The sequence below is a fragment of the Caretta caretta genome, chromosome 12 (genome assembly GCF_965140235.1).
Source record: "Caretta caretta isolate rCarCar2 chromosome 12, rCarCar1.hap1, whole genome shotgun sequence".
Lineage (NCBI taxonomy): Eukaryota > Metazoa > Chordata > Testudines > Cheloniidae > Caretta > Caretta caretta.
In genome coordinates this window covers 41,561,421-41,573,735 of record NC_134217.1, presented here as the reverse complement: position 1 = coordinate 41,573,735, position 12,315 = coordinate 41,561,421, and the positions used below count along the sequence as shown (strand labels likewise).

At 42.2% G+C, this 12,315-nt stretch overlaps 1 protein-coding gene across 1 annotated transcript in view; it reads right to left on the bottom strand.

Moving 5' to 3' along the window:
• Positions 1 to 9,977, bottom strand: part of NFAT5 (nuclear factor of activated T cells 5) — a 146,280-nt gene extending 136,303 nt beyond the window's left edge. The window contains exon 1 of the mRNA XM_048870695.2: positions 9,301 to 9,977. Within this exon, the coding sequence (XP_048726652.1) occupies positions 9,301 to 9,373 (73 nt within the window). The 5' untranslated portion in view covers positions 9,374 to 9,977. The remainder of the gene's footprint in view (positions 1 to 9,300) is intronic.
• Between the last annotated feature and the right edge of the window lie 2,338 nt (positions 9,978 to 12,315).

The following is a 12,315-nucleotide window of genomic DNA, read 5'->3' as shown; positions in this document are numbered from 1 at the left end:
GTCTATCCTTCAGCAGGGTAGGTGGAGAAGCCCCTGATGATACAAGGGTCCAGACAAGGGGTGGGCAAATTATGGCCCACGGGCTGGATCTGGCCCATCAGGGCTTTGGATCCAGCCCACAGGACTGCCACCCCGGTGGCGCCGCGGGCCCTGTGCGGCTTCCGGAAGCATTCCTACCTTATTAATTCAAACCTAGTTATCTAGCTATGAATATTTCCTACTGAAAAAGAATACACATGAACTTTTTTTAGAAAATGAACTTTTTGTATAAACTCTAGTTGTGTTAAAGGTAACCTTAGTTGTGTTTTACTGAATTATTACAGGAGAGTTAAATCAGAATAATTGGTCATTTTTTAAAAAAAAAAAATTATTTGCTTTTCACTTAAAATGGACAATGAAACTGAACTGGTCAATTTCACTTTTAAGCCTCACTGCAGGGAAGTATTCACAGTCAAACTTTTTTTTTTTTAAAAGTTCCATTTCTATTGAAGTTTTGTAAGTCCTCTCTGCTGAAATTAAAATCTAGATTTCAAGCCTTGACTAAATTGGCAGCATCTCTGTAATTTAAAACAAAAAACTGCTGGTATAACTTTCTGGTCAACCACAGTCACTGTTGTGAGGACACCCAAAAAGCTGTTGAAACTTTTATTTAGTAAGTCAACATAGATCACCTGTTCGAGGACAACTAATGAATTTATTATTGACAATAGCTGTCTAATACTAGGTCCTCATTAATTTAATCAGAAAGTCTAATGAACAAACGTAAAGCCAAAGAGAGTATCTGCAACTCGATCAGGTTTAGAGTTTCTATAGTTACAGCCAATATAGACATGCTCCAGTAACAGGTTTTGCAGTTCTTGGCTTACTGCCACATTATCAGCAAGTTACAATCCTTCTACCACCATTAAATGTAAACTTTGTTTATATCTATGAAGTAAAAGCTTAAACCACCATGCATATTAATACCTGAAATAAGTTTGCATATTGACAAAACATATAATGCCAACTTTAGAGAATGAAGTTATTTTGAAAATACTGCTTTTCACTTACAGACAGTTTTCTTGAAAGTATTTTCACTTCTAGGTCTGAAGTCTGTTTTAAAGTCTCAAACCAGCTGTTATATTCATACAGAATACTAATTCTGCAATGTCATCCTGGGAAGAAGATGCTATCATTCACGTGAGACAGAACAAAAGATTTCTGCTGCTGGTCCAGATGAAGTTAAAGACCATAAGATACTCTTTGAGAGTAAGGGAGGTGTAGGGCCTATCTTTATTCCTCTGCCACAAAGGCAGGAAATCATATCCTGAAGAACCTTCCCAAACCATAAAGTCACTTTAAAATCCCTAACTGCTTCTACTCAACCCGGGAATATAGCATCTCCAGATGTGAGGAGTTCTCGTATTTCACAGAGTAAATCACCTGGTTTTGGAATGACACCAGAGGCCAACAAAACCAAGCCAAGGGCAAAACCATAGACACAATACCCTTCCTTTCAAGAATTTAGCCCTATGACACAAGCAATAGTCATGAAAGAATTGACAGCAATCAGGGCTGCCACGCAAGACTGACCTGTCCCAACTGGATTGCACTAGACATTTCAATCACTACAGCCCAACATCTAACCTCCCATTTTCTAAGTTAATCAAGAAACTAGCAAAAGACAGTAACCAGACCCATCTGTTATTTACCAGACTGCTGAATTTCTATCATTTAGGTTTCACATTAGGACATAGTCCACCAGAATAATATGCTGTCTCAGTACCATCTCCTCCTGCCTAGAGACAAGGAAAATACATTCATACATACCCCAGTGGACTTTGTTACTACATTTAGTTTTATTGATCACCAACTATTCCTGTCCTTCTTCCAAGGAGTTGTAGCACTGAACAGAAAGGATCTGAAATGACTCAGGTTCTTCCTCTCAGATTAAGCACAGAGGAAAAGTTCCATAAAATGATCGTCTTATCTGTGAAACCTTCAACTGCATAGTCCCCACAAGAGTCAATTCTCTACCCCATATTATTCAACATCTATATGAAGCTGTTGGGAAGCTGGTGAGACAGTGAGAAAATTTAGGATGAAATGCCAGCAGTACACGGACATCATCCTGTTCTACATTTTCTGTACATAAAAACAAAACACAATCCTAAACAAGGCCTACACCAAAACCAACACCTGAGTGAAGAGCAGAGGGTAAAGATGAACCCAAGACAGAAAGATCAAGCTGGTAGGAAGAAAGCAGCACTTCAAAGAACTTCCCTCCTCTATAATACCCTCAATTATTGTGGGTATCAACCCTCAACCTTTGGATCCTTTGGGATTCCTCAGCGCTACTGGATACACAGCACAAATTGTAAACAGAAGTGAGTTGCCACCATGGCAACTGAGCAGAAAATTGAACCCCAACCTATCAAACATACACCTGGCATCACACACTCATGACTCCAGGCTTGATTATTTATTGCTGCTCATATCCATGAGTCAAGCTACACACCCTGGAAAAGGTTCAATTGTCAAAAAGCACTGCAGCAGGACAGGTTACTGTGAACATATCACTCTGGTGTGCTGTTCTTTGTGCTGGCTTCCCTTACATAGAGTCAACCTGAATAGAGTTCAGCTTTAATTATACAAGGTTTCTGTTCTGATATTCAAATCCTTTCATGGGATTGGTCCTTGCTACCTGGAAGATCACATTTCTCTCTTTGACTATGACCTCCCTCAACAGCGACACTTCGTTTGAAAAACAGAATTACCGATCAATACGAGGAGGTTCATGAGAGGAGGAGACAGATTATTTCCCGGGAACTGAACCTGTGCAACAGTATTCAACCCAGCAAAAGACAGGAATGACTATGGAACTAACAACTTTCAGAACTAAATACAAAACTCATTTATTCAACTTAGCTTTCCCTCAGTTTCTTCACATTGAGACATACAAACTAGAAAGCAAACAAGAGCCTTAGAAAGGAGATGAATAAGAGGGAACACGAAGTACACAAAATAATACATGTATAAAGAAGGAAGATCTGGAGCTTCTGTTCTCTGTCTCAACACAAGAGCACAGAAACAGTCAATAAGAAATTGAGAGGTGGCAAATTCAAAACTATTTAAGAGAAATACCTTTTACACACTGTGTGATTAGATTGTGGAACTCCTTCTCACAGAATGTCACTGAGACAAAGAACCTAGCAAGATTCAAAGTGGAATTAGACATTCATATGGATAGCAAAAATATCAAAGAGATATAGTGCCAACAATTTTTGAAAGGGATATTTCAGGAATTTAGACAATCTCTAACTATTATCTGTTAGGAGGAGACCTTCATAAAGGCCAGATTACCTAATCTTTGCCTAGTGCAGGTTTTCTTGCACATTCATCAGAAGCACTACTGTTAGAGACAGGATACTGAACTAAATGGACGATGGGTCTGACACAGTATGACAACTCCTTCCCTCTATGTTCCTAAGAAAAACTAAAAATATAAATCAGAGTATTATTTTTATTATTTCTATTCCTATATAATTAGGAGATGCTCAGATACTATAGTGATGAGAATCAAACAAACTGATAATTGCAATATCCTCCCCAACTTTTCTCAACACAAATTTTAATATCCAAAGTTGTAAGTAAACATAAAATGGGCGCTCTAGTTCTCTTTGACTATGTAGTCACTGTATTACTGGGATTTAACTCATTTTAGCATGGATCAGCATTCATGTCATGCTCTCCATCAGTACCCAGCCCGGGCCGGGGAAGCTAATGATCCAACCAGCGGACCAAATTTGGTGAGGACTCCTAGTCATGTGCCACCTGAGGCACGTTGCGCATATGCTAAGAAGTTAAAGCACTGAAATACCTGGAGTATGAAAAGGCTCTACATAAAGTGCTAAAATGCTTATTAGAAATTTTTATTTGATAGATAGATATAGGTCTTTCTGTACCAACAATTCTCTAACAAACATCAAAATGATTATGAAGTCACCGAAGCTTTAAATAAGGAAAGAAAACATGTCATGTGCGCCTATACAATACTCCCAGTACAAAGAGCTTCTACTTTACTTCTTAAAGGCAGCACAAATACATCCTACAAAATGCATTTTTACAGTTATACTGGATTTGTAACTTTTAGAATAACTCAACTACATAAGGAAATTAATAAAAGAGAGAGACAAAATACAAAGTCCTACTGTTCCTTGCACCAGTGGAAAACCTGACTTCATGGCATTGTACAAGCATAGGTAAGCAATATATGGCACATAATTTTGGAAAGTGGTTTAATATTTCCGCAAATTGTTGAAATGAAAGGACTAACTAAATTAGTGGATACTAATCAGTTTGGATTTAGGGCCTATCACTCGACAAACTGTTTCACTACGATGAAGTGAGCTGTAGCTCACGAAAGCTTACGCTGAAATAAATTGGTTAGTCTCTAAGGTGCCACAAGTACTCCATGGTACTTAGTGGCCTTTCAAGTGGCTACGATGAATAGTTTATCATTTACGTAATTTTCTTAGTACTGAAAACAGCACTTGAATCTACCAACCACAGGACAACTAACCTCTTGGTTTTCAAGAGTATGTGAGCCAGTGATTTGTCTCTTAGATTGCTAATTTACCTTTGTATGACAAAATTCTTGTTGTTTTATCTTGAGGATGGTGTTCTGCAAAGTCTGGAGTTAGACCCATTATTATTTTCTTTAGATATATTATCAGCGCATGGTTTTAATGATCTATATACAAACAACATGCATATTTTTGTTTCTTTTGCCATGGGTTGTGGTTTGGGTTTTTTTGTTTTTGAGGCTATCTGGCATCATTTTTTGCAATGGTTTCCAGACATTAGACCTTGAAGGGGTTTTTTTTGCTTGGTTCTAACAACCACATACTCAAGATAATATGGAAATGGGCACCACAGACATGCTTTTAAGAACCCCTCTGGCATTTGTTTCTTTTATCTTTTCAAGCTTCCAGTGCATGACTGGAACTCCCAACCTAAGAATTCAGTGATGATACTATCTTTACAGAAAGGATATTCTCTTCCAAAAGCTGAATAAAATCTATTTATAAAAATGTATGTAAATGAGATAACTCAAACTGAGACAGATATAGTAGGAATTATTAATCAGTACAAAGATTGACATGTGTTACAGCATCTTGAACAAAGAGAAGTCATTTTCGTAGTTCATTTGGGCTTCCAATAATCCATATCAAGCTTTTGAAATTATTAAGACAGTCTATGAAACAGTTTTCTCCATCATTTCAATTATGCACTTAGTGTTTTTACATCAGAAGCATCAAACCAACCATTTGACTTTGATAAAGTCATGTAAAATGTAACTCAGGCAGACAAACTCATTGTTCCAACAGCACTACCACCACATAGATATTTCTATATTGTTGCCCATTTTGAATGTTTAAACAAGTGTACTTAGATCCTACTGCTTGAATTCTGATAATTTTTCCTATGGTTTGGAAGTAAACTTAATTACATGGAAACTAACGTGGTCAAATATTTATGATTTATATTGTCCTTTTACTTCCAAACATTAATAGTCAATATTCTATGAGATTGGTATTATACTACACTGTAATTGTCTCAGAGTGCAGCAATATTGTATAGTTTTAAATAGACTCATAAATTAACACAAATTTATACAATCCAATTGGTAGAGGGGCTCTGATCTGCATGATGACTACACTTCTCAACAACAGTATAGCAATTATGTAAAATCCCACCCTTTCAATACTCCCTAGCCTACACCCACAAATGTAGATGCCTCAACTTTTGGCCATTCCCACTGTGTCCAGAGTTTTTTCCTAACTCTCTCGGTTTTTAATTTATGCACTGAATCACAAGAGGTTAGACAGAAGAAAAATACAAGGAATATAATATAATGGTGGATGTTCTGATTATCCACACAAACATTAGTACTTTTCTGTACCCACCTAATGGCCTCAAGGATAACATGGGGCAATTACGTCCTCAGATTAATTATTCACTGTGTAGAAGTATTTTCTTTTATAGTTTTAAATGTGTTGCCTTTCAATTTAAGTGAATGTCCCTTTGTTCTTATCGTATGATAAAGCATAAAAATGAAATCCTCATATTTCTTTACATTATTGTTGATTGAGTTAGATCAAAGTGATTTAAATCACCAATTTTAATCATGATTTAGATCAGGAAGCAGAAAATCTATTACTTAAATAATCAATTTTATCACAATTTGCATTTGCACAACAGTTATTTTTCTGAAAGACAGGTTAATTCTCACTGGATGGTAACCATTAAAAACACACTGATTTGCAATTAAATATAGTCTTTGCACTAAATTTAGTGCTTCTTTTTTCTAACAAGGAGAACACACAATAGCTATTCATATTTAAGCAGCATAGCTTAACTTTTTACTAAACGATTAATTTTTTATTTGAGATTTTTGTCAAGTTGGATATGGACAGAAATTCAAATTCCATTAAAAACTACCTTAAGTGTGCTAGATCCATAAAAAAAAAAGTCTGTCGAAACATATTTTTAGATACAAAACAACTGATTTATTAAACAGAAGGAGATATTATTTGTAGTTAGCAAATTGGACTGATTGTTTCTGGTCACCACGGCCTTCAAGACTTGAAACATAGTGAATCTCATCCTCTCATACAAAGCATTTATTCAGCTATTGTAAGAGGAAGGAGCTTTCCTAATTTTTCAACTAGCAATTAGTTTCTTAACTTTGAATTAACTAGTTATTGACCTGAACAAGTTGAATAAACTGAAATTAAGATAACATTCTCTACATCTGTGTTCAAGATACTTAGTGATTTCCATCATTTCAGTGGTCTGACTTTCTTTAAAACTTTGCAACAAATCTGTACTGCTTTAAATCAAATACAAAAAGATATTAGAATATAATAAATGTACACATTAATATAGGTTGTCAATTTCAAATATTTGTTTAAATAAACCTATATAAATTTAAAGTTTGATTTGTATTTAAATCAATTTTTCCATCTACTCTGTTTTATAAACCTACATCACACCCAGTCTTATTCATCTCCTCTACATTAAACACTTTACGCATACTTCTAGTCATCATTTCATCCATCTCAAGACCCTTTCAAGTTCTGCTCTTTTTTCAGAAATGATTACCAGAACTAACAGTGAAGGCATATCAATTACATTATGGAAGCCCACCAGTCTATATATTGTATTTCAGTTGAAAACAGTTTTGCACTTCAAGCAAATTCAACCACTTTCTTACAGATAAAGAATACAATATATCCACTCGAAAATTATGGCACTTGAAGAACAAAACAGATATTCTGAGAATTTGTATTTAAAAAAAAAAAAAAGGCCCATTTACAGGTTAAAGTTAAATTTAAGTGAGTCCTTTAAGAAATTTGGCAGCCTATATCAGACCATTTTGTCCTAAATTATCTTAATGAAGTAACAGAAACTTTGCAGCAGAGCATGGCAGCAAGGTTCCCCAAACAAATCAGCAGGACCCAGTTCAGAGAAGTTTATCAAAAGTGCTAATAATTTATTCTACATAATAAAAAACCAAGCTAAAGAACAACAACAACAACGGATACTTTTCCATTACATCAGTCCATTTACTCATTCAAAGTACTCTATAAGTCTTGTAACTGGCCCAGTTTCCCCCATGTGACCCTTCCTCACCTGCCCTGCAACTTACTCTGCCTCTGGACCTAGGAGTTTTATAGAATGCTTCTTTACCCAGAACCCTTTGCACAGCAGAAGGGAAGTCCCTCTCTGGGTGACTGACAGTCTCTCCCAGAGAGGGGGGAGAGAATTAAAAAAGTCTAAAAATCATTTTAATCTAATCTGGTACTACAAACACTATTACGTACTAGTCACAATTGTACGGTTACTGCATGGCAGCATGACGAGTTAAAGCTGTTTGAGTACCTTAACTGTGTATTTCCATACCTTAACATGTTTGAATTTCTTTTAAGTTTGGTCTTAGGCCTGCATTTCCTGGGTTTATAACTTTTCTTTTGGGGATAACAAGATCATTCTGATGTTTCTGGCCTTTAAAAAACTGGGTACTGGTTAAGGTACCTTAACTCCAGTTTAATAGGTTTTTTTTTTTACTTGGACATAATATATAGCAGCAAGATATGCTCACTATTTTCTATCCCTTTATTATACATACAAAAGTTGTATTTTTCATATCTCTGCTGCACAATGATCAGATATTTTATTAAGCTGCCCACAGCAACACCCAAATCTTTAATTTAAAAGTGAGTTTAGCAATCAATTATGTGTACATGTAGCTCAAATTATTCCTTCCACTGCACGTTTCCTTATTACCATATGTTTGCCAACACGGACTTTCACGTGACATCAGGCTGCTCATTCACCTAGCACAGCTCTGACGTTCCTTACATTCTTTTATCATCTTGGCTATCCTTAAAGACTGTAGCATCTGAAAACTTTGCCACCTCCCTGTTCACTCCCTTTTCCAAATCCCCAGTTAAAAGAGTAAATACTAGTCCCAGCTCAAACCGCTGGGCACCATAAACTCTCTTGCCATGTTGAAAATTAACCACATATCTCAACTCTTTTTGTTTTTTGACTCTTAGCCAGTTTCTACTTTGTGACAGAATTCCACCTCTTTCCCTGAAACGACTCAGTTTATTCAAGAACATTTTTTTTTCATTGATTTAGTCAACAGCTTTATGAGACTCCAGCGCAGCTGTGTTTCCATTCCCCCGGTCTCCGTTGTTTTTGTAGTCACAACCGAGCCGCTCTACCCAGGCCAGCATGTAGCCAACATGTCAGCTTCGGCGCTGTTTACACACTCCGTCTGCGTGCCTTCCAGACACACTCCGAAATGGCAGTGGGAAGCCAGCGGTAGCAGCCGAGCGCCGGCCCGGCCAAGGGAGAGCGGCACACGGCGCAGCCCAGCCCCTCTGCCCACGGGTCGGATCGCAGAGCGGACATCGCGGCGGGCCGCCTGCCGCGTCCCGTGCGCACCAACCTGTTGGGACACATTCTTGAGGAGCCCGTGTCCGCGCCAGGAATGCAGCCCGAGGAGCCCCGCTGCCATCTCCGCGCCGAGCGGCGGGCTGGGGCTTCCCTGGGATGCCTGCCGGGGCCCGCTCCCCGCGGCGGGCTGCTAGCATCCTCCCCGCTCGGCGCCGGGCAGGTCTCCCTGGCAGGGGCCCGGCCGCCAAGCGAGGGCGCCGCGGGGCGAGCACCGGAGCCACTTCTCGGCAAGCGGCGGCGGGTCCCGCGGGGCCGAGCGCGCCGCAGCCCCGCCCCGGGCCCCGCACTCACCCTTGGAGTAGAGAGACTTGGGGGACTCGAGGTCGAGGTCGGCGCTGAGCAGAGAGATGAAGTCCGAGGGCATCGCAGCTTCGCGGCCCGGCAGGGGCTGGGGGGCCGCCGGGAGGAGGGGCGCTGCTGCCTCCGCCGCCCCGGCGTGGGGAGGGGAGACACCGGGAGCCGAGGGGGCGCGCCGCGCTCACTGCGGGCCGGGCTAGGCCAGGGGCTTCACGCGCTGTCAGGATCGGGCTCCGCCGCCGCTGACAGGAATCCGGCCGCTGCCAACGGAACGATCCAGACCGCCCCCTCCGTTACTGCTCTGCGCATGCGCCAACCGAAAGGACTCCGGAGGGTGGCGCACATCGAGAACTACTGAGCGGGCGACTTGCGCACGCGCTCCGGAGGGGGGACGAGGGAGGGGGCATAGGGATGGGAACAGCCACAGGTCAGATATTGTGCGCATGCGTAGACTGACCCAATCAGGCTTTGCCCATTTTGATTCGCTCGTTGGGTCATTCTGCGCATGTGCCTGCCTGCCCACGGGCCCCTTGGTGAGGGGTCGCGTGCTCAAATACCGGGGGGCCCGCGAGTGAGGGTCTACGCCTGCGCAGTTTCTGGGCGCGGCGGGAGGGAGTACTACCAGCGAGGGAGTAGCCGGGTCCGTGTGACTGACGGAGGGGGGATGAGAGAAGAGCCTCAGCTGAGGAAAGAGCGAAGCTTCTAGAACACCTGAAGGGGCAGGCCCGACCCACGCCACCGGGGGGGGGGACCGGCCAGACCAAGGGGGCTCCTGAATGGGCAGGGGGCCGCGCCACGCTCGGGGCCGGCCAGCGTGTGGAGGGGACAGATGGAGAATCCAGTTAGCCCCTAGGTAGGGGGGATCTTACCTTGTGCCTCAGGCAGACAGGGGAGGATGCGGTGACTCTAGAGTTGCCAACTTTCGCATCGCACAAAACTGAACACCCCCGCCCCCCAGGTCCTGCCGCCCCGCTCACTACATTCCCCCTCCCTCACTTTCACTGGGGGCGGGGGGGAGGGGAGGGCTCTGAGGTGGGGCCAGAGATGAGGAGTTCAGGGTGTGGGGGGGGCTCTGGGATGGGGCAGGAGGTTGGGGAATGGGCTTATCTCTGGCAGCTCCCAGTCAGCCACACAACAGGGGTGCTAAGACAGGCTTCCCGCCTGGCCTGGCCCCGTGGACTGCGCTGCGCCGTGCCCCAGAAGCAGCCAGCAGCACGTCCGGCTCCTAGGCAGAGGTCTGCAGGTGGTTCTGCGCACTGCTCTCCCCCACAGACACCGCCCTGCCAGCTCCCATGGGCCAGAGTACAGAGCTGGTGCTCGGGGCAGGGGTAGCACGCAGAGCCCCATGGTGCCTCCCCGCCTAGGAGTCAGGGCGCAGCACCGTGTCAGAACAGGTAGAGACTAGCCTGCCTTAGCTGGGCAGCACCATTGACCGGACTTTTAACGGCCCGGTCAGCGGTGCTGACTAGAGCTGCCACGGTCCCTTTGCCACCGGGTGTTCTGGTCAAAAAACGGACACCTGGTCACCCTAGGTGAATCTCCTAGAACTTTGTAATCACTGTAGCTTGACAAGCATGAAGCAGCTCCTCTCTGACCCTGTGCAGCTCTGGGGCAGGTGTAGTGAATGCTAGTCAAATGGTCTCTGGTGAAGTAAGGCCCCTTTTTGTTGCACATTTGGCCACATTGACTAAACCATCCCTGATTGGGAAATGAAAGAGGTAAAAGCAGAACAAGAGGGGAATGCTAGCTGCTACCAGGCAAAGGTGAGAAAGAGCTGGAGGACCCACATAGGTTAGGCTGCAGGGATCTGTGTTCCTCTTCCTGTGCTATAGCTTTTCACCCTCAGGTACAGACCAGAAGAGCTAAATTTTCTCCCCCCAGCAACAGTTTGAAGAAAGGTTTCAGAGGAACAGCCGTGTTAGTCTGTATTCGCAAAAAGAAAAGGAGTACTTGTGGCACCTTAGAGACTAACCAATTTATTTGAGCATGAGCTTTCGTGAGCTACAGCTCAGTGAGCTGTAGCTCACGAAAGCTCATGCTCAAATAAATTGGTTAGTCTCTAAGGTGCCACAAGTACTCCTTTTCAGTTTGAAGAAAATCATTCAAAGCTGATTGAAGAAGTTAGAGGAAAACCATTCCAGAGCTGTAAAAAAATGTCACATTTGCTGGAGTTTGAAGTTTATGTCTATTTCAAACCTGATTTCCTGTGATACATTAAAACTTGTCATGGACTCGTTTCCCTTAAAATAGGGAAGGGTTGATAAGGTTTAGGTTAGAATGAAGAAGTTACTAATATTCAACTTAATCTTTTTGTGCTCATCAAGTCAGAATAGTACCTATTATTCTGTCCGTCAACTCTCTGTGAATGGCATCCCTTGTACCACAGTCTACCAGAGCGTTGTGTATCAGCCCATGTGCTGCTAGTTTTTTTTCCTCTAATTAAACAGGATGTTCCAGGCCTCAATTTCTTGAACTGCTGAATCTGGTCCTAATGACAGTCAGCCTGAGGACTCCTACTAAACAGCTGCTCTGTGAGGGTAGATGCTACAAAGGCCCCAACATTACTATTTGTTTTTAAAACTAACAATTTCGAGTTTTCATTCTTTACAAAGATATCATGCTTGGTCCTGCTCCATACAACTAGTTGGTATCTTATATCCCAAATAAATTATATGTACATAAGGTGTGGGTAAGAGAGCCCTTTCCTTGAAAGGTGAAAAAAATGCAAGCGAATGGGTGACCTATCAAAGAAAAACGAAACACTGAAAAAAGAGGGGGTTGGAGACAGACAATAGTTCTTGCTATTTAGCCTTTTCTAAAATAAGCATTTTCTGAGGCTTGTCTGCCTGCTGTATAAAGGGGAGCCAGAGTATTCAACTCCTTCACAGAGGATGTAACCTAGATGGCATCACAAAGCTGATGGGACGTTTCTCACAACCATAATGTTGATATTATCCCTATCAATCAATTCAGGAAAGGGAAAAAGAGAAGAGGGGGGAGCACTAAGTG